This window comes from Gymnodraco acuticeps, unplaced genomic scaffold (genome assembly GCF_902827175.1).
Source record: "Gymnodraco acuticeps unplaced genomic scaffold, fGymAcu1.1, whole genome shotgun sequence".
NCBI classification, from domain to species: Eukaryota; Metazoa; Chordata; class Actinopteri; order Perciformes; family Bathydraconidae; genus Gymnodraco; species Gymnodraco acuticeps.
In genome coordinates, this window is record NW_022992222.1 from 658,761 (window position 1) to 682,036 (window position 23,276).

At 41.8% G+C, this 23,276-nt stretch overlaps 1 protein-coding gene across 4 annotated transcripts in view; it reads left to right on the top strand.

The window, feature by feature from the left end:
- The window catches only part of LOC117539722 (CAP-Gly domain-containing linker protein 4-like), a 36,819-nt gene that overhangs the window by 8,401 nt on the left and 5,142 nt on the right, over positions 1-23,276 (top strand). For all 4 annotated transcript variants that reach the window (XM_034205989.1, XM_034205988.1, XM_034205991.1 and 1 more), the window contains 10 exons: positions 881-1,020; positions 1,503-1,596; positions 2,843-3,004; positions 6,809-6,927; positions 10,934-11,182; positions 14,733-14,868; positions 15,072-15,203; positions 20,156-20,350; positions 20,462-20,596; positions 22,275-22,398. In XM_034205989.1, the coding sequence (XP_034061880.1) occupies positions 881-1,020; positions 1,503-1,596; positions 2,843-3,004; positions 6,809-6,927; positions 10,934-11,182; positions 14,733-14,868; positions 15,072-15,203; positions 20,156-20,350; positions 20,462-20,596; positions 22,275-22,398 (1,486 nt within the window). The remainder of the gene's footprint in view (positions 1-880; positions 1,021-1,502; positions 1,597-2,842; positions 3,005-6,808; positions 6,928-10,933; positions 11,183-14,732; positions 14,869-15,071; positions 15,204-20,155; positions 20,351-20,461; positions 20,597-22,274; positions 22,399-23,276) is intronic.

The window sequence follows — 23,276 nt, forward strand, 5'->3', positions numbered from 1 at the left end:
ATGCAGATAAAGAAAATGATCAGCTGGAAACATTAAAAACTATCAATGAGTCACGATTGTTGATCTATATCAATGCCCCACTAGGTGGGACTAATCAACATTTTAAGTAGAAATAATCAATGATGATGGTAATTCCCCTGCAGACAGCACATAATTAAGTCCTGAGACTGCACTCAATAACTGCTGGCCACTGACTCCAGTGAAGGGTGACAGGGATACATTTCTTGCTGATCATTTTTTATATTGTGAAAGATAAACACAAAGTAATGACACATGTCTTACAGATTGATTCTGTAAACTATTACATTTTCAAATAGTAAATACGTTTGCTATTCTCAGTTTCACTTGTTGTATTCTCATGCTGCTCAGTGGGCTTGACAGAGAGCATCCAGCTTCACATGATTTATATAACCCAAAACATGTAAAGGGGATATCTGTTTAAATGTAATGTGGACCAGAATATCACAAATGATAATGTAGTCTTAAATGGATGCAGTCGGTAAAGCAAAGGCAGCAGGTTTGAACCAGGTTACATGATAAGCTTTGGCATTCACTATGAAAGGCCAAACCCATTTGTTTTCATCTTCCGTCGTGCTCGGTAATGCTTCATTTGGTTCACGGCAGGCCATCTGCTGTCACATCTGATTGCATTCTCTGCAGCACAGCAAGGGCATTTCCCAAGATTACTAATTTGATTGAATCGATTGAATGGCGTGCTGCAGAAAGTTAATGTATGTCTGTGCTGCAGAGTCTCACAAGGCTCTGTTCACATGCACACACAGGTGAGAAAGGATCAAAAAGCTTTAGGTTCCCAGGTCCAAAGTTCACTTGAATTACATTTGAGTTAATCTGTTGTTTTCTGTTATCTCACCACCTGCAGAGTTCTCCTTCTTTGACCCGAGTGAGCCGCAGTGCAGAGAGGTTCTCCTGGATCCCAGCACCACCATACCAGAGCTGTTCGCTGTCCTCAGGCAGTGGGTGCCCCAGGTCCAGAAGAACATTGACCTCATCGGCAATGAGGTGACGCCATCCAGCATTGTTCACTGTCTATGTGCTTCTATACAAACTACTACTCATTGAATCAGTCACATGTCAATAAAAAGCAATGCTAAATACAACATTTGATAACTGAAAGCATCAGAATACTTCAAAACAAAATGAACTTTTGCCAACCAACCCCCGAAGCACCTCCACGCAGAGTTACACAAAATAGCTGCAATGCAGTAAATTGGGCAGGGAAGCAGTTGTCTCAAGGGTAGAACTGAAGATAATTTTCTCCCTGTCTCACTTAATAACTGCTACCCTTGAGAAATACATGCCTCGTTTCCAGCCTAACAATTCTCGTCCACATTTAAGGATGAGTAGAGTTAAAAGAGAAACAGCTTGCTTGTCATTCATCAGATCAGTGCCCTGGAGTTTAATTTCATAGACTATTATGTAATACTTGTTTACAGTGACACTAGCAGTCCCACTGACTCACTGCACTTCTTGTCTTTGCACAGATCCTAAAGAGAGGCTGCGGTGTGAATGATCGAGACGGTCTGACGGATATGAGCCTCCTGCACTACTGCTGCAAGGCCGGGGCCCAGGGCATCGGTTAGTACTGACACTCTCAGCTGGGCTGTTAAAGTGTATAAACAACAGAATCTTGTATCCCTATCTCAATGTTCACAACAAAACTATTTAGTATGCCAGGAACAAATATTTAGTATGTGCCGATTCGAGGTTGCGCTAGAGTTTTTCGCTGCTCGTCATTTTGACGGATAGGATCTAAACATTTCCGTCAAAATCCATTATTACCCGTCGGTCTGTACACAACTCTGATGGGGGGGGGGGGGAGGGGGAGAGCACGCTCGTTAACTGTCAACGGGGGAGACATTTCAATGATTTGTACGGCAAAGTTAGGTTTGGAAACAATATCATTTCCTTTTTGGCGGGCATGCATAACACCGGAGCCTCGTTGCGGGGAAGCTTTGGCGCTGTTCTGAGTTTGTTCTAATCCGTCAAAATGACGGACTGCTTTCAGATTTCTCCGTCATTGTTAAAACAAATCATAGACGGAAAATATTCGGTTAACGCGACCTCTGGTGCCGATACATGGAATGTCAAATACAGTATGCGGAAAGTGCCATGAAATCCTACTGCATCCGGTCACATTTCGCAGTATGCAAGCCAACATGCTTTTCTGGCTATTCTGGCCCAAAACTTTGCTTGGAAGATATATGTAAGACGTTTAAGGTGCCATGTTAGGACAAACGAGTATGTCCAGACTGCATGTCTTCTGTAAACAGGACATACTCTGCAGGGCAGCTGCAGTATCTACTAAAAGTACAAATCAAAAGTATGCAGTTTAAAACATACCCACAGTCTCTAGAGTTCCATGGGCCCAGTTTATGGCATTAACAGCAGTAACGAGTGAACGTACGTCATTTTCTTTACCTGGTATGGATCTCCACTTGTGATCAGATTTCACTTCCCTTCTCTATATGGTAATAAACACGTACGTTATTTGTGTGTGTATGTCCAAAATACAAATCTTACTGAAAATAATGAATTGTTATTGGTGTGATGGGTGCGTGCTTTAATTTCAGTTACTCTCACATAAATCATACATTATTACAGACACGTTGTTTACTAATTAAAAAGCACACAGTCTTTGTCTGGCTGGCTCTTTAATTAGTCATTCCACATATCTGTAACAATGTATGATTTATTTGAGAGCAACAACTGAAATGTACGCAAACTTTCAAAACAATCCATCAACTGCTCTTGAGTTCCACTCATTCTAGTGTCAGGTCACTACCGGGCCGTACAGTACCTGTACTCCTCCTGTGTTCCTCAGGTGACGCAGAGACAGCGGTTGGGTTTGCACGCCAGCTTCTTTCCTTGGGTGCTGACCCTAACCTTCGCTCGCGCTGGACTAACATGAGGGCTCTGCACTACGCTGCCTACTTTGACGTCCCCCAGCTGATCTGGGTGGTGCTGCAGGCCTCCCAGCCTGGAGGTAAGAGCAGAGCTGCAGCCATGGAGAGAGGGTGGAGATCAACGCAGCAGTCGGTACAGGTCAATTAGGTGTCAATTAGGCCTCATCACTTTACTGTGGCAAGCATACAGTGTTGCCAGTTTATTAGGTGATCCACTGTACTTACATTTTTTTGTTTTAAAGGTCTTTTTGGGCCAAAGAGGGCCTTTTTTATTAGAGATCTTAGAATTGAAAGAGGGAGATGGAGGGGAGGATGTTCCCTGAATGTTCGGTCGGCTCGGGATCGAACCGGCTTACTAGGCAGTGGTTACAGCAAATCGGCTATCAGACGGCCCAACTGTACCTACATTTAATACAATCCAAAATAACCTATGCAGCCTAAATGTATTAACCTTTGCACTTTCACTTTTAGCCAGAAAGGTGTCATGTATTCTATGGTGGATCTATTTCTGCTGCTGTTGCATTAAATGGTTAGGTCTTTCAAAATGTGATGAAGCAGTGTGGATAGACTGGGACAGTGGCAGCAGGACTTTACTATACATTGATTACATTTATTTTAACTTGCACTCATTTCACAGTATGGAGGCCAATTTATAAAACACACTATTTAGCAGATGAACCTTTGTTTACCTTGCTGGAGCTCAGATGGTAAAAAGAAGAATGTGAAAAGCGTTGTGCGCTGCAGTCTGTCTTAAAGAAAGTCCTGACCGAAAGCCTGCTTCAGTAAATGAATATAGCAAAGATAATCAATCAATCAATCAATGTTTATTTATATAGCCCAATATCACAAATGTTACATTTGTCTCAGTGGACTTCACAGTTTGTACAAAATATCAGTATGACAATACGACACCCTCTGTCCTTAGACCCTCACATCGTACAAGGAAACACTTCCAGAGAAAACCCACAGTTTAAAGGGAAAAATGGGAGAAACCTCAGGGAGAGCAACAGAGGAGGGATCCCTCTCCCAGGACGGACAGACGCTCCCATTGTACTTTTAGAGACTCTAGGAACAAGCAACAACCCTGCATTCTTGGAACGCAATGCCTTAATAGGACAGTAGGGTATAATGAGTTCTTTAAGGTAAGATGGCGCCTGCCCATTAAGGGCTTTGTAGGCGAGAAGAAATATTTTAAATTCTATCCTGTGTTCTATAGGGAGCCAGTGTAAGGCAGCCAGAACAGGAGTAATGTGGTCCCTTTTCCTAACTCTGGTTAGTACACGAGCTGCAGCATTTTGAATCAGCTGAAGCGACTTGACTGACTTCTTGATACACCCTGATAATAAAGAGTTACAATAATCCAGCCTTGAAGTAACAAATGCATGGACTAGTTTCTCTGCATCGTTTTGAGGCAAGATATGCCTGATTTTTGCAATGTTACGTAGATGGAAGTAGGCGGTCCTTGAAATTGATTTTATGTGGGCGTTAAAGGATAAATCCTGATAAAATATAACACCAAGAGGCCAAATTAATGCCATCCATAGTTAGTATATCCTTAGATAATTTGTTTCGTAGATTCTTCGGGCCAAGTACAATAACTTCAGTTTTGGTCGTGTTTAACATCAAAAAATGTAAGGTCATCAACGTTTTTAAGTCCTTAAGGCAGTCTTGAATTTTATTTAGATGATTAATTTCATCAGGCTTGATTGATAAATATAGTTGAGTATCATCCGCATAACAATGAAAATGTACAGAATGATTCCTTATAATATTGCCTAACGGAAGCATATATAATGTGAACAAAATAGGTCCAAGCACTGAGCCCTGTGGCACTCCATGGCTAACTTTGGTTTGCGTGGAAGATTCATCGTTGACACATAAACTGAGACCGTTCAGATAGATAGGACCTAAACCAGTCTAAAGCAGTTCCCTGTATGCCAACTAAGTGCTCTAGTCTTTGCAATAAGATATCATGGTCGATAGTATCAAATGCAGCACTGAGCTCGAGCAAAACAAGAATAGAGACATGTCCCTTGTCAGAGGCTATTAGAATGTCATTTGTGACTTTAACCAGAGCTGTCTCTGTGCTATGATGTGTTCTAAAGCCAGACTGAAAATCTTCAAATAAATCATTGTTTTTTAAGTAATCACACAACTGTTTTGCGACTGCTTTTTCAAGAATTTTTGAGAGGAACGGAAGATTAGAAATAGGTCTATAATTGGCTAAAATCTCTGGATCGAGGTTGTGCTTTTTAAGAAGCGGTTTTATCACTGCTACTTTGAATGATTGTGGAACATAGCCTGATAATAAAGACATATTCATAATATTTAATAAAGAAGTGCTAATTAATGGAAAAACTTCCTTCAACAGCTTAGTTGGAATTGGGTCTAACATGCATGTTGATGGTTTAGAAGAGAGACTCATTGAATTTAATTGTTCAAGGTTTATGGCTGAAAAGCATTCTAGTTTACTATCTAGTGTAATATTAGAACTTAGGTTTCCGGGAGCTGTTGATAACACTATACTGGTCAAAGGCAAGAGGTCATTAATTTTGTTTCTAAGAGTAACAATTCTATCATTAAAAAAAGCACATAAAATCATTACTACTGAGTGCTATGGGAATAGAAGGCTCAATCGAGCTGTGGCTCTCTGTCAGCCTGGCTACAGTGCTGAAAAGAAATCTTGCATTATTCTTATTCTCATCTATTAATGAAGAGTAGTAGGCTGCTCTCGCTTTACGCAGTGCTTTCTTATATTCATTGAGAGTAATATGCCAAATTAAACGAGATTCTTCAAGTTTAGTGGAACGCCATATCCTTTCAAGTTGTCTCGACTTTTGCTTTATTTTGCGGGTTTTGGCATTATAAGAGCGTGTGGATGCTTTTTCCGTCATTGCACATAAGTATGAAAGAAACAACTGCACAGCATACACATCTGTTTCAGTTTGTGGACGCACAGACCCAATGCTTAAAGTGATGTTCTTTTTCAGTAGCCAATATCCATATATATATAAAATGTTCTGGTGGATTGCTCAGGTACTTTTGTTATATATTACATTTTGCGTACTGTGGTGGTCAATCCAGTTTATATATTTATTTGACGTAGTTTACATAAAAAAAGATCTAATGCTGTCTCATATCCAGGCTAGGTGAGTCTCAGTGAGCCTGAAAGAATTACTGTGGCTGCGATAAGGCACATGATGATAAGCACCTCTGGACACACAGGGGTGCATGTAGTGTGTGGACAAGGACACTGTCTAAAAACAGTCCTGCATTATACCAAAGTGACAACATCATATTGTCATGAATAATTAGTATATATTTTATCAAAATGTTGCATCGTATATCAGAGTTCTGCCTTTTGTGCGGCTTTGAAAGCAGTAGTGCCAAAGTGCACCCTTTTGATTTACGAGAGCTGTGTCATCATATAGTGTGGCTAGTGGTTACTGAATAGGAACTGATTACGTTGTGAATGAGGATTGTAGTTCAATATTATAATAGAGAAACATTACACTGAGTGGTCACAGCATGTATACACACCCAGAGAGACCAGAATACAAAAGGCTCGTTCACTCCAGTTGTGGAGCCCCTTTGGCCCTGAACAGCTGCCAGATGCTGCGGCAGTGACTCAACAATGGATCTGGGGCCTGTTCCCAGGGTTAGGGTTAGCACGTTTGCTGTTTGAGTTCTCTGGATTCATCTATGCCTATTCTCAGTTATCTGTTCAAACACAAAGTGAGGTGGAGTGGATGTGAATATTAAAGAATGGTTCACCTCAGTGTCTAAACCTGAGGCAGCTATTAGAGAATGATATAAGAAAGCATCATAACGTGTAAACAACTCCCATTGAATAAATGCTCTTGATTGTCTTTCCTTTCTTGCAGATGTAGATGCCACCTGTAGTGACTTCGACTTTGGCACCGCGCTGCACATCGCTGCGTCCAACCTGTGCACGTCGGCTCTCAAATGTCTCCTGGAGCTGGGAGCCAACCCTGCTTTCAGAGTAAGTACACAACATGCACATTTGACATTTACACCTGTTTGACAAAATCCCCATGGATATCAGAAACGTAGAAACAACAACAGAGCACATTCTGAACATTAAAGCATGGAAACATGTCACAGTAGAGATGCTAAATGCATATATGAACCTCAAAATGAGCATAATAGGGCCTCTTACAGTAAATAAATACATGTGTCCCTAATGAAATCACCTGATGTAATGCTGTCTAACACAACAAGACCACAAAAGAAACAACCATGTTATTGAGCTTTTCATTAATTCTCAACAAACAGTTTTTGATCTCAGATGTCATTGGTACTTCCTTGGCAATAGAAAGTCCCACAGCTCCCCCAACGTCACCTTTTCAAAACCTTTCCTGTTATTGAATCCTTGCTCCTTTCAAAGAATTGCATCAATTTGATGGAAACACCTTTGCAAAATAAGTCCTTAAGCTCTGTCAACAAATATAACAGATTGCAATATTTTAGTTAAAGTGTTGGGCCTCACTTTTATTCCATTTCAGATAAGCAGTCATTCTTTTTGCTTGGCTCTTTCTGACTCCGCTGGCAGATAACACCAAAAAGGCAATTGCTTGCAGTACACATTTCCAGAAGTTTCTTGAAAACGTGTCTCTGTGCTCAGTCTTTCTGCCTTGAGCCTCTCAATTGAAATCATTGAACGCCTTGTTGAGGGGCTTGCTAAGAACAGCCCTGATGTACTGTTACCTTTTTTATTGAAGGATGCACGGCAGATTCCCAGCAGATGGCAATGTGGCATCAAGGCTCTATTGAACATGTCTGCCTATACTATAATCGCCACGTGTCACTGTGCTGTTATCCTTTCATATTAACCACTTTTTTAATATGAATAAAAGCTGTTTCTTAGCAGAAAAGGTGCCCGTTCACTCTATGCTCTAATCTTCCCACTGGAGGTCACCAAAGCACTACACACCATAATCCAATCATTCCCATGATGATTACGGAGTCTCTATATATTCTTGTAGCAAAAGTTGATATGAAACAGCTTTTTATTCCGAGATGTTCTGGGTTAGAGAAATGGATGTTTGTTCCTTATCTCTGCTGAGCAACTGATTAAATTCCACTGAGGGGAGATTAATTTCGGGCTTGTTTTTTGTTTAAGGTTTGTCAAGTCTCGGTTTCCAATTAGCCCCAGAGAAATGTTGCATCTCTTTTACAAGTTCTTATATTGTTATTCCTTTTTTTCCTCTAGTAAAACAAGACTGACTGTCAACAAACCCTTTTCAGTTGGGGTGTAGACCAAGCTTGTGGGTGTATCAAAGTCCTAACACGACTAATGTATGAATTAGATTATTACCAGGGCTGCACATAACTGGTGCGGAGGTGCGCATGCGCACCTCCGCCAAAAAAAGAGCACCGTGTCATTTGAAAAAAGGCGCATTTGCGTACCAACATGAAGAGAGGAGAGAGAAAAGAGAAGAGAGAAGAGAGAAGAGAGAAGAGAGAAGAGAGAAGAGAGAAGAGAGAAGAGAGAAGAGAGAAGAGAGAAGAGAGAAGAGAGAAGAGAGAAGAGAGAAGAGAGAAGAGAGAAGAGAGAGAGAGAGAGAAAGATATTTGCGAGTTGCATATGAACCTATGATATGAACTCAGGGCCGGCCCGTAGCGCTGGTGTAATAGATGTTCGCCTCGGGCGCCAGATCTGTGGAGGCGCTGCGCTGGCAGCTCTGGGAGGGAAAAAAACATTTTTGACCGTTGGGGCTCATCCTAATTTTCGGCCTTGATGTAACGATATTCATAATTAAGTAAATGTAACACCCTTTTCACCCCGGTTACACGTTTCATTTGCCCTGTACGATGGGCGCTGTAAGTGATGAAAATGGGGGATGTTGGCTTATCTGGCGCCCGCAGCTCACAGCCAAAATGCGAGTGAGCGTGGGAGAGAGGGAGGGCGCACCGGTTCCGGCGCTGTTGTTATTAGAATCTGGTGCTAGCTGCTCTAACGGAAGAAGAAGATGTTTCTACAATGATGTGGAGGGAGAGTCCTCTCCAGTCAGACTGAGAGACTGATAACTACAGCTCAGTGAGGTAAAGGACTCTCAGTGTTTAGATAGTTCACTTTAGTCTAAGTTCAAACGGTTTGGTCACAATTTATGTAAACACATATTTCCAAGGCACTCCTTTATAATTATTGGGATAAACAGGTTTCAAATCATTCCAATGTATACTATAGGACAGTAAACCAAAAATATCCTTTAAAACTGGAGAGATAAAAAAATATGCATAAATAAATAAATGTTAAGGTAAAATAAGATATGAATGAACAACATAAATAAAATAAGTTACATTAATTTGTTATTGGCTATGGTAGGTTATTGGTTATGTTCACATACTTATTTGATTACATCCACTTGTCTAAGATGACAACAGAGACTTTCGACCCAAACCCAGCTGTTGACTTGTGGATGCAAGCAGCTAATCGCAGACTCAACCAGAGAGAAAGAAGTAGGCCTACATCATCAGCTACCATGTCTGACAGAGAGGAAGACAGTCAGGAGAACAGTCAGGAGGGTAGTGATGACAGCTTGTAGGATTACTGGTCTTGCTAATGTTGTCTTGTGTTCACCTCTGCATGTGTGTTCTGTGTTCACCTCTGTGTGTTCTGTGTTCACCTCTGCATGTGTGTTCTGTGTTCACCTCTGTGTGTTCTGTGTTCACCTCTGCATGTGTGTTCTGTGTTCACCTCTGTGTGTTCTGTGTTCACCTCTGCATGTGTGTTCTGTGTTCACCTCTGCATGTGTGTTCTGTGTTCACCTCTGCATGTGTTTTCTGTGTTCACCTCTGCATGTGTGTTCTGTGTTCACCACTGCATGTGTGTTCTGTGTTCACCTCTGCATGTGAGTTCAGTGCCGTGTGTCTGGCAAATAAAGTCAAGACCCCCTCAAAAGTTACGGTTTATTTCATTTTAAGGATGAGCACCAAGCAACATCTCCAGGTGCTCCTTTGAGAACCAGGACAAAAAAGTTATGTGCCCCCCTGATTATTACCCAAAAGAGTACACTGCAAAACAAAGCAAAGCCATTTTAGCTTTATGTTGCCTGGAACATGTAACATGTGTCTTTCTTAAGTTTAGTAGAACATGTAGCAATGCACCATATAGCATCAGTATAGACAATGTGCAATGATTTGAGTTGTACTTGAAAGTTCTACCCATCAAATGGCGTCCATTGCATTTAGAAAAAGTAGCTTTTGTCTTGCCGGGGAGAACGAGGCATGATACTAAAGAAAAAATGAACTTTAAAATCCCTTTTTCCAGGCTTGGAAGAGTAAATATTAATTTGATATTTCTCTTCTCTGACTCGGTAGACATTTGTGACAACAAAGCTTGCATTTGAGCAATGGGAAGTTTTATAAAGATGGAGAAATGAAAAATGCTGCTGGCCTTTCATGCTTCTCTTGCCACACATCTTATTGCTTAATCGCTATAGCAAGTCGTCATACTTCCATTTAGCAGCACGCTGCTGTAGGGGATTCCTTACTCGATTGTTCCACTTTCAGTTTTGAAGTGAGCCAATGTTTCAAAAGTGCTGGGTGTTTGGTGTGTAGAGTGAAGCCATCACTTTCTGTCTGGAAGGTAAAGTTACAGGTGTTGTACAAGTGGACAAAACACTAGCAGTAGAGCTCAGTACAGTTCAGCCTTGAAATAGTGCACATAGTTTAATTGACGCCACTTTTCTCCCAGAACAACCTGCTTTTATCACAACACTTTGCCAGAGATGAGATTAAAGACCCTGTTAAGCCCAGTGTCCTTGTTTCAGAAATGACAACTGAACTTTCAGATAATAGAGGCAAAGAAGAAAGTTTGACTTGTTTGTCCTTGCAGCCTGTCATGAGTTTGATAACCTACTTGATATTGATCAGTTATAATACATTTACTTGGCATGCTGGCAAGTGAAGAAGAAAAGTTGGATGAAATTCACTTCTAATTCATCCTTTTTTCATCGATCTTCTGTGCTTGTCTCTGCCTACAGAATGAGAAAGGGCAGTGCCCAGCAGACGTTGTGCCTGACCCCCTGGACATGCCCCTGGAGATGGCCGATGCAGCGGCCATGGCCAAAGAGCTCCGGACTCTGCTGAGACGGGCTTTACCCAGACCCAGCTCCCCTCTGCCGCTCACACTGCAGGCCCAGTCCCTCCCTGGTCTCTCCAATAAGGCCAGGATCCAGCTCGCCGCCATGGCACTCCGACTAGGAGACCGTGTGGTGATAGCCGGACAGAAGGTGCGTGGTAGGTCACTATCAAAAGGCACAAACAATTACCTATATCTTCATTTATCCTTTGATTGCAAAAATGTGTGCATAAAATGTTTGAAATCCTGCCATTATAGAATGCACTGATCTTGACTTAATTGATTTATCATAAGAACACCTACTGTGCTAACAACACCCCCTACCTAATAGCAAAGCATGAATGGCCAGTACAGCAATAACATCAAAAAGGTAAGTTTCACAATCAGCTTTGTTCCTAGAACCACATCAGTGCCATGCGGCTGTGCTGTAGTTTATCCTAAACAAAGACAAAAGCTTTTGTTCAATTTTCTACAATTATTTCAGCCCTCAACTGAGTAAAAATAGTTTCCAGTTGCTCAGCAACACCCTTTTGGCATCCTTCCAGGATTCAGGGTTATGTTTGACAGTTCGTTTTGGCATATCATCAACATTTATCTGAGCATGTCTTAGTTTATCCAACAAAAGTAGTGATTCTGATAAATGTCTGGTAAAAGTGTTGGCAGTTTTGAAATGCTCATACTTTCCCACTTTGCCTCTGGATCATCCTCTATTGTCCAAACCCACACAATCCATGAGTGTAAATGTTAGAACATAATGAATCAGCTGAAGTGCTCGCATGCCAGCACTGTAATTATAAGGATTTACTAACACTCTTGACCAGTCACAGTTCATTACTGTGTATACGGTTTGTTATTTAAAAATGTCCTTTTAAAGCATGCCGTTTACTCTTCATTACATAGTGTAGGCGGGTCTATACGTTTGCATGTGCATAGTTTGCTGCAACCTTCGTTTATGTAATCCAGTCGTTGGCTCTGAATTCAGGCAAAGACATTCATCCAACAACCCATTTTCTGCCCAATTCCTTCATTTACTGCAAATAAACAAGTGGGTGTGGCTTCTCAGCCTAACCCCCCGGCATCAGTGTCTTGCTTTAAGCCACGTGTAATCCTTTTGACAAGAAGCAAGCTTTGAAAGCCATGGCATTTCCAGTTTTCTAACTATGTTCATGAAAAAGTAAAAACGTTGAGAGCTCGCTGCACAGTAACTGTCCTCAAGTTTCCTGAAAATGAAAACCCAAGAAATCTGTACGTTTGCAAAATCGGCCTTATGTGTCCAATCCAATGACTGTTGTGTGTCTTCAGTCATCAGGCTGACAGCCAGCCGGCGTTGAGTGTGCTTTGTGACTCACCAAAGCAGGCAAGGACATCCACAGCAGGGACTCAAAAACATCTCGGTTGCAGTCGTTGGTGCTTCAACTCCGCCAGTACGTGCTCAGAGGCTCAGTTCAGCAATATCTGTGACATCCTCTCTGCTCACTTCCAGATGTCTTTGCACTTAAGGATGACATTTCCTGTCTCTGCCAATAACCCCAAGTACCCGAGATTAATGTCAGTAACTTTTATAGGAACTCTTAAAGACTTGGATTACTCCAATCCACAATGGGACAAATGACAGTGCTAGTCTTTGTGTCTGTTTTAGTTTGATGTGATTCTCATCATGGTTCTGCCCATAGAGCCATCACATATTAGACAGAATATACAGAATGAGACAGGTTTACAAATAATGTCCGTGAAAATATTATAATGTTTCTACACTTGGAACAGGCTCTTTCCGCTCTGCCTTTTTCAACATTCCTTCTTAGACACAGAAAGATGTAGCTTTTCCGTCTGTTAAGGTTTTGTTCAGTACTTTTTTTGTATACTAGTTTATACGCTGAACTTCTTTGTGCCTTTGGTGTAAGCATGTAGCAAGAAACGGTAGTATGATGACTACCAGAGTATTGCTCATGATATTGCTGGAATTGTAGTTGAGCTCCTTAGACTTCATGTCCTCCCTTTTCGGGCTGGACTACTGACCCCTGTAAAAGTGATTACAAACAATCAATGTTGTAAAGCATGAGCTTTAGTTGACATCCTCCATGATTTCTATGTCTTAAGTCAAATGTTTATTAATGTGTCCAGTTGCCCAGTTCTACCCCTCTGGAAAAGTCAACTTACGCAGCCACTTTAACATTCCTTTTGCCGTGACATCTCTTACATTGCAGTGCCATCACAGCTCACTGAAAAACAATTTAAGTACAATTAAAGTGGTTCTGTATAACAAAATGTGGCATCAAATACATGTAATCTTTCTAAACCTTTTGACAGAGATCGTGACAAATTGATGCCTCTGTGCTCTGGCTGAGGATTTTCTTAGATTTGAATGGATTCTCAAAACAGCCTTTACAACCATGAGAGATTATGTAACGTGGTGAAATGGTTGGTGTAAGCCACCTGTTTATGCTTTTGATAATTTGCTCCACCTGTCTGTCACGGTTAACACTGGCTTTATGGCTTTTCAGATTTACCATGCAAGTGCTGTATGTGTAGACTGCAGACAAATCAAAGGCTGTAGGTGCAGGATGCACTGGTGAAATACAAATGATAGTGCATGTATATGTGCAGGTGGCCTGTAAATCACCATACGTTTGGCATTAGACAATCTCATAGCGAGACGTATTCCCACGATGCCTTTCAGCGCTTGAGAAAGGTCTCCACATACGAATGTATCATTCTGGTATAGGAAGAAAAACTCCATGGCTTGTTTGTATCCTTTAAACCAAACACAATCATTTTGTGCAGTGCAACGTTCTGGATACAGGGACAGTGCCCTTGCAAAATATATCAGATGCAGTCACTTTACTGCAGACATTTAGAAGGAAATGCTCTATGTGGAAATAGTTGAGGATGGATATAGAGAACAAAGCATTAAAGCTATAACAAGCTCTTAGCAACTTGAGTTTTAAAGCAGTGCACAAATATGCCCAAGTGGGGCTGTATGAGGTTAATTATCCATAGTCAGCGTACTACCAAAAGTAAATTGCGATGGGCACACCCCCAGTTTGGAAACAGATGGGAGCACCAGCTTAGAGGCTCCGAGGCAAAATACTGCTGTCGACGGGGCAGCAGCTAAATATATTTCAGCCACATAAAAGAAAGGCACACGTAAACAACTTTGTACATTGTTTTTTTTAAAAAGATTACTCCGAATTCATCGATCATACATTTAGTTAAATTGGTCACACAGAACCACTGGTCGCATTCTAACAGTTCTTTTTAAATGTGGCTGTATTCCGCAGTGTATCCTTGCTGTATGGTCAGCCAGCATAGATGCAAACTCAAACATGTAAATGTAAATAAAGAATATGCCATTAATAGATCTTTCGTGCCACATAATCACAGTGTGCCAAGTTGTAGAGATGGGCTAATCAAAACTCTTATCTCCCCTGCTCTTTCTGGCACAGTCTCATGCCTTGATCTCCATTTTCCCTTTTAATAGTGTGTCTCATCTGCTGCTTGCGTCGACATGGTCGCATGATAATGTTATTGGGTTTCTGATGGGGGTTCTGCCCTTAACATAATACCCACCATGGAGATGTCATTTAGCACGCCGCTTGGTGCAGCAAGTTCTTTTGCTACATTGCTTGTTTTGGTTTTGATTTGTTTTGCACACTGTGCTAATTAGTTTTGACTTTTTGTGGTGTATAATTATGTGTGCGCAGGTTGGAAGGCTTCGATTCTGTGGCAGCACCGAGTTCTCTGGAGGCCTCTGGGCCGGAGTGGAGCTGGACAAACCGGAGGGGAAGAACGACGGCTCGGTAGCAGGCGTTCTGTATTTCACCTGTCGCATCAAACATGGTAGGTCACGCCACGGCCCAGCACTTAATGATCAAACACATTTAACTCACTTATTGTCTACTTCATAGTATTTATTAGTCCAATCAGGTTTTCAAAGGTATCATATATAACCCCATTCAATTAGTTTGTCTCTTTTTGTATTTTCACTCTGTATATTTACCATTTTTAATAACCTGTGCCAAAATGTTCTCTTTTCTTCACAGGAATCTTTGCTCCCCTCTCCAAGATAAGCAAACCTTTGGAAAGACATAAAGCCAGCACCAAAAGGACGTCTACTCCCTTAAGACCCCCTCGTCGCATCGACGTATCCCGCATCACCTCCAAGATAAACACAGGTAAGAACAGTTTGCAAACAGCTCACAACACTTGACTCTATTAATTAGGTAGGGCGGGATAATGACACACAAGATACATCATACAGAAAGTGCTTTGTGGATCGTTGAGAACTGCTCAATGAGCGTCAGCCCGAGGCTGACAAGATTTTGGATGAAGCGGTTTGTCTGCGGAGTTCAGGCACAAAGCATTGCAATTTAAAAAAGCTTAAAATGATCAAGTCGTATTAAAACTACAAAGGCTGTGAAACTGAGCAGCCTGTAGGCCCCTTTGGGAAGAGGAATGTGTTCACAGGTGGATAAATGCCAAAGGGGCCACAGTTCCCAGGTAATCTCCCACAGTCCCCTGGAGGCCCACATATAGTATACAAATCAAACTTCACCAACCTCATAGACACACAAACACTTTGGAGGAAGAGTATTAGCACGGAGAACTGCTTCCCTATAACAGAGCCCACATCCTGTTTGATATTCTGATCATCCTCACTCTGCTTTATAACCTAAACATTTGCCACTTACAGTGAAACGCTGTTTATTTCCTCTTACTGTAGATGGAAAAACTGATCCAAGTACTGAAGGTTCTCGTGCTGACTCGGCAGGCTTTGAACCTACCAAGGATCGAGTCACTCAACTGTGTCCAGACCAGAGGTCGCGTTAACCGAATATTTTCCGTCTATGACGGATTTTTTTTAACAATGACGGACAAATCTGATAGCAGTCCGTCATTTTGACAGATTAGAACAAACTCGGAACAGCGCCAAAGTTTCCCCGCAGCGAGGCTCCGGTGTTATGCCGTGTTATGCGTGCCCACCAAAAAGGAAATTATACCGTTTCCAAACCTAACTGCCGTACTAATCATTGAAATGTCTGTGAGTTTTGGCTTGACGCTGTGCACGCTCCCGCGAGGTGCAGCAGCCATGCATAACACGGCGCATGTGAATTCCCCCCCCCCCCCCCCCCCCCCCGTTGACAGTTCACGAGCATGCTTCGCCCCCCCCAGAGTTGTGTAAAGGCCGACGGGTAATTCTGGATTTTGACGGAAGTTTTACGATCCTGTCCGTCAAAATGACGGGCAGCGAAAAAGTCTAGCGCAACCTCTGGTCCAGATGAGGCTCAAGCTGATGGTCACTTTGTTCCAAAAAGAGGCTTTCTCAAAGTTCCTAGCTTGTGTGAGCCATGTCACTGCATACCAGCATTTCTTACGTCTGGACTGTCATATTAATCTTCCTCGAATACTGTGAAAAGTGGATTCTGAACTCCTTCCAAAGTGCATACATGAGACTGCTGAGTTCACCCTAGCTCTCGTAGTCCTAGGATTCCCGTATGCTCAGCTCCTAAACGAATGTCTTCTCATATTATAGTCCAATCACCTCAGAACGTTGTAGAAACTGTCTTGGTAGGCTTTTGTGTCTATCGGGCCCTCTCCTGTTTACAGCTGTGTTGTGCTGTTGTAATATTGAAAGGTTCTGAAGGCTGATTGATCTGGACGTGACTGGAATGGAGTACCTCAGCGTGGCCTATGCAACCCTGTGATTGATAGTCCAATTAAGCCGGGTTTAATAACTAGGCCATGGACGGGCTGAATAACCTGGCAGCCATTCATTATGAGGTGTGTGCAAGTGTTTTATGTGTGGCGAGCAATGCATGTGAGGGCGTGTGCCGGCACCTCCATACTACTCAGGAACCAGACTCATTTACGGCCTAACACTTTTCAGAGCCTTTGTCAGCTATTTCCAGCCCAAACTCTGAGAGCCACCTGTGTGTTAGCGGCCCCTGGACGGGCATACAGCTTGCCAGTGTGTATCTACAGATTGGCTGTGTCATTGTGCACGGGTCTCGTCTGGCTAACCAGCAGAGACCGGCCGCAGAATGCCACGCTGGCCCCTATTAGAGGGTCTCAACTGTGGCTCAGGCCTCAAAGGGCGCTGGACACATAGACAACGCTCACAAAGCCCCCTCTTCTAATTCATAAAGCCTCAGTGTGGGCTGCAGTCTGTCACTTGAAGCGAATGTCAGTGTGTGGACGGGATAGATAGAGCCAGGAGGTCCCTGCGAGCTAAAGGTCAAGTGACAAGAAATGTTTGGTATTCTGAGTCGAAATGTAGTCTTTGGAGTTCAAAGGAGACGCACAGCTCTGCCTCTTGAGGGAAGCCATTCCCGGCTCTCTAAATGTGAACCGAAATGGCAATCGATAAATACCAGGCTGATTTGAGATTTTTTAAACGCCTTTTCAAAGTGCAGTATAAGGTTTAAACTTAGGAGAGATGTTAATGTGTTAAGAGTAATGTGGGACAGTTAATGTGGTAGATTAATGTATGAATTAAATCAGCATGAATTTTTCTTGAAATATTTTTAGATGTATAGTTGTTGATGTTATTTCCTGTTAGAACAGAGTCCGAAAGGCTTTATATTTCTGCTATAAATTAGGTAAGAACATAATTATGTTTACTTCTCAAACTGTGCTGTTTGAGTGTACCAAGACTCCCTTTGAAGTTCCTTTTTTGTTCCCTGTCATCGGGGCTTTTGTGTGGGTGTAACTGCTTGTATCAGCATTTATGAGTGTTTTTATTGTGTGTTCGGGGAAAAGAGCGTCTCAGGCAATTTCTTTCAGTAATTCTTGTTTCTTCGCTACTTAACAATGCCATGCTGTCCTGCATTTGCATGTATTCACTCTCCTTCTTGTGTTATCTTTTCAGTGTAGCCTTGTTTATGTTTCTTATTGTAACTCTCCACTGTGTCTTTCTAGTTTCCTCATTTGCTTTTCTCTTTATTTCTCCTAACTTTATAAACTTGTCTCTCTGGATATAGTATTTACATTCAATGCAAATCTATGTTCATAATAACTAACACATACAGCAACTGACTATCGAAGTTATTCTGACAGATTCATAAAAGTCCCGTTTCAGATAGTTTCAACTGATAAACAAAAGATAAAAAAACAAGTCTTATCAATTGTCATTATCAAACATTATTTAATGTTATGTTACTATGTCATCTTGCATCTGAGTACTTTACTACTACGATGAATATAGATCTCTGTGATGAAAAGTAGTCACCGTGTCTCTCTTGTTTGTTTATGTGAATTGGGTGGAAAGGTTTATCTGGTAAAAAAAAACCTTGAAAATGAAAAGAGTCCACCGTGTCCCAATCAGGGCCCAGAGGGAGGAACAAACACAGGTACTGCAGGTCCAGCTGAGTGCGCTCCCTTGTACTGCCTATCAGAGAACGGGCTGTGGGCACGACATTGCATTGTTTAATGTCTCATTTTAATATGTTAAAACTATGGAAATTGTTCAAATCTAAGTAGCATATTTGAAACATCACCTGTCTCTGATAATAAAGTGCACCTTAATACTTGAATCCCATCCACTATCAATCTATCATCAGAGGGTAGTTGAACAGATACATCACGTCCTTTTGAATAGCACACGATTCAATAAATACAACTGATACTTTGTATATATTACTGCTTAAAAACACAAATCTGAATTTCAGATACCTTCTTCAACCTAAAAATGCAATATGCATTTGTATGTGGTTTAATCCACAATGATCACAAGTCCAGTGATCACTTTAAGGCAATACAGGATTAATAAAGAAAAGAAAGAATCAGCAGCTTCTACTGTTATTTGTTGCCATCCAGCCTTGGGGTCCTGTAAGCTAGGACTTACTTTAGAAACAAAATATATTTCCAGTTATTTTGCTCATTACTTTCTGGGTTCCAGAAATCACAATTTGTTTGTAGCTGAATCTTCCATTAGGTCCTAAAGCACTTTGGCACAGATGTAATCAATTGGCCTATAAGAGTCGGACACTCATTGAACCTATGGCCTGTGAAGGTCTGTGAAAGTTAAAAGCTTAACCATGTCCTGACTCTAAATGGCTTCTTAAGAATGAACTTGGGCGTGCCCCTCGTCCATCTCGCCCCCTCATGTTGGGAGGGGATTAGCATGTTAGCTTGTAATTGGCAACTGTATTATATTGAGCCCTCTTGTGCTGCCATAGAATGATGTGCTGCAGCTGCTTGGTTTTCTGAAGAAGTGCAGTTGCAAGCTGTAGGCACCGTCACACTCACATTATTAAAAAGGAGGCCGAGATTCATTATTTCAATGGAATAACAAAAGTTCCTGATGTAACCATGAATGGATGGAGGCGTGTGGTGCAGTGGGTTGTATGTTGGTGTTCGGATCAGGGGGTCACAGGTTCAAACCCCACTGCAGTCAGCATGTCGTTGTGTCCCTGAGACGCTTCACCCCAAATTGCTCCTGTGGGGATTGCCCACAGTATTGAGTGTGTAAGTCGCTTTGGATAAAAGCGTCTAACATGTGATGTAATGTAATGGTGGGTTCAGTATTAAGATGGGAGGCACCCAGCTTGTGCCGTGTGACTGTAGAGGGTAGAAAGTATAATAATGTTCGCAAGTAAAATACTTTACAGAAATAGGTCTTATCTAACTTTGAAATGTGTATTCAGTCCCTTTTTGGTAGGGTTCTTTCTTTGGGGGGCCTATTATGCTTTTCAGTATCTGCCCTTACCTCTAGTGAGTTATAAAGGTTTTTGTGCATGTAAATGTTCTGCAAAGGCGCCTCCATTGGATTCCTTTGTTTATTTCCAGGACATACAGTAGTGACATTACATTCTTCTATTAGCTAGTGCTCCCATTGATTGTACATGATAGGCTAAGGGCCTGGACTTCTCTATGCGGTTGACCTATCACAACAGAGCCGGCCAGCTAACCAATCAGAGCAGACTGGGCTCTGGTTTCAGACAGAGGGTGAAAAGAGGTGCTGCAGCACAGGCAGTATGAGAGAAATAAAGAGCTTTCTGAACATTAAAGCATGGAGACATGTCCCAGTAGAGACACTACATACAATTATGAGCATAGTAGGGCCCCTTTAAGTAATCCCTTCCCTATATGTCTCGTTACTTATTCCTCTGTGTCATGTTCATCACAGGCGTTCTCTCCCGCTCTCTCTCCTCTTCATCCTCTTCCCTGGATTCTCGGCATGGACCAGGGGCCCGCCCTCGTCCCCTGCCAAGGCAGCGTCTTCCTGCCAGGCAGCGGAGGGAGAGAGCTTCTCTCAGTCCGAGGGCCACGCCGTCGCCTGCGATCCACTCTTCTCCTGACAACACTGCACTTCCTCCTGCAGGTCTGTCTTATTATATATTACATACTCACTGATCATTATACAGACACAAATGAATCGTATTGAGGCAGTTATTGATCACAGGAGTGAAACACTTTTTGTGTACCTCTCCAGGTCTTCGAAGTAGAACCCCCTCGGCTAGTAGCTCAGTGTTTGGGGGCCCCGAGGTGCGCCTGGGGGAGAGGGTGCTGGTGGTCGGTCAGAGAACTGGTGTAGTGCAGTTCTACGGGAAAACCAACTTTGCTCCAGGTAAGTTGTTAAAAATGCTGTTCTCCCTGCAAAGATCTGACAGTTGGAATCTTTGAAAACGTAATATCATGACACTCTTTGAGTAGATGCTTTGCAGCGGTGCTTTTTGGTGTAATCTGGAGGACACTTTAATAACTTGCCTTTTGGACTAAGAGGTTGTTCGGCCTCATTTTCATAAAAAACGACATAAAGATCATTTTAATTGTTATGAATTCCATTTATTTGATATGTGAATATATGAAAATGCATATTGGGTGTTCTGTGAAGTCTAATTTGCAAGGTCATGGTATCTCATGGCCAATTTGGTTGTTAAGGATTATGGTAAACGGCGAAAGGTTAAACACATTATTTTATAATTAACAGCAAGAACTGCTGCTGAATCAATAGCCTTCCCATTGAATTGTTATACATTTACTAGCATAACGTAAATGTATGTTTAATGTTAGAATGATAGGGTTCAATAACGTACATGTGAGGTTTCTCTGGAAAGGTTCAGCCCTGTCAGTGTTGTGTTGTGTGTTGTGTTGTGCTTGGAGCTTATGTGAATAAACTCCTTCAAACTATTTCATTTTGTAAAGCATCCAAGTGTCTAAAATAATTCATATCCCTTTTGATAAATCATGTCTGTCTTTTACTGTCATTTTCAGGACAGAGCTTAAGAATCAGGATGACTTTCTACTCTTACTTTCTTTTCCCTTTGTACATCCTGAAATGTCTAATTGGGCAGTGAACTGATGAGCTGGTCGTTTGGACCATATTATTCTGACCATTTGCTGCCATTATAAGGTTGAACAAATAGTCTTTATGTATTTAAAGGGTTGAGTTCAATCTTTTCTCTTTTTGTAGCATCTAAATGTCACAATGGATCTGTGCAGTAACATTTTGTGGAAAGTATTTATTTAGAGAGATATATTTAACAGAAGTTGTATTCTTCTGTTCCTACATGCATGAGCTGCATCTCAAACTCCGAAGTCACTGCAGTGGCAAACCTTCAGTTACACAGACGATACTTTATAAAAATAAGATATGAGAAAACTTCTGCCGAACAAAAGTCTTTGGAACTCGCTCAGAAAGCTGCTCACAATGCTCATTAACATGTAGGCAATGGTTCTGCCCAGGCACCATTCATGTATGGATAAGTGCTAACACATCTCACAGCACTGAGGATCATGTTGGAGGGGATTTCCGTTCCTACTTTGAAATCAGTGCTAGCAGTGCCCTGTTATCTCAGCCTCCGTGCTTTAAACACTGCTTCTTTATTCCAAAAGCTGCTCTTCCCACTAAATCCACTTTTTACATTTGGTCTATTCCCTTATGTAGCACTACATCGATGATGGAACCGCCTTTAGTAACTATATTTTCAGTCAACAGCTGTTTGCTATTCTGTTTACAGCTTGTTTGCATTATCCAGCACATATAACCGTCTTGCTAATGTTTATACATTTGCTTTTTACAGAAGCAAACATTAAATGACTTCTTAGGCCCTATTATGCTTTTTGTGTTTTCCCTCCTGTAGTGTGTTATATTGGTGTCTATATAAAAATGCCTCCATTGGACTGCTTTGTTGACTTCTTAGCATCATTTAACTTTGAGGCGCATCTTTCCTCTTTGTTCCTGCGATTATCTGTTAATGTTCCCTTGACACTTTGTCTGACTTCCACTCTGTCTGTCTGTGCAGGGCTCTGGCTGGGCATTGAGCTGGATAAGCCCAGTGGTAAGAACGATGGGTCGGTGGGGGGGGTGAGGTACTTCAGCTGTCCTTCCAAACATGGCGTCTTTGCTCCTCCTTCTCGGGTTCAAAGGTAAGTGCAGGCTCTCTAAGGTACCTTATATTTTGTACTAATGATCACTTTAGTTTTTGCCAGGGGGCACCAAATCACATTTGTCGGTTCAGAGCAGATTTTGGAGGAATTTGACAATGTAGCACGACAAACCCTGAGGTAGTGTTTCATTGCCCTCATCAATACATCTGAGCACGTTAATGAGCTCCTTTGACGGCGTCATTTGTGCGAGTGTTGACATATTTGATTTATTGCCCTCTGTGTGGCACACAATCCTGTGGACTTGTGATTAAAGGGAGTCCGAGTTGTCAAACGTGAGGTCCGGGGCCCTCACCCTGCACAACTCTTCACTTTAATGTGGCACCTAGTTCTGAGCCTGGCACCATTATCCCTGCCTTTTCAATATGGATTATGGTTAATGAATATTTGCTTAGCATTTCTCAATTTTATATTTTCACAACAAGGTATGGAATACATAAGAGATTTCCTTGCATTGTCGCTGCATTTAACTTTATTCACATTTCTATTGATTGAACTGTCCCATTGTGGGATATGTTACATCACATGCAAGACAAAGCACAGATCCTGGTTTGGTTGCCCTTTAGGTTCTAATAACACCGCGGCAAACCGTGTCTATCACAACTGGACCTTCTGTAGACACACGCGCCCCCCCCCCTCTGATTTTGCACATAGGGAGACGTTTTGCAGTTTCCATAGAAATTCCTCAGTCGCACATTGTGAGAGATAAGCTGGACTTAATGACAGTGTCAGTGCCAGAACGTAGGCTGGATTTAGTGTGGATACAGAATCAATTCCTGCTTCTGTGTATGTGAATATTGGGCTGTCGATTGATTCAAAAAAATAACAAGGCTGCTTGGGTAATATTGGAGCGGTATAAT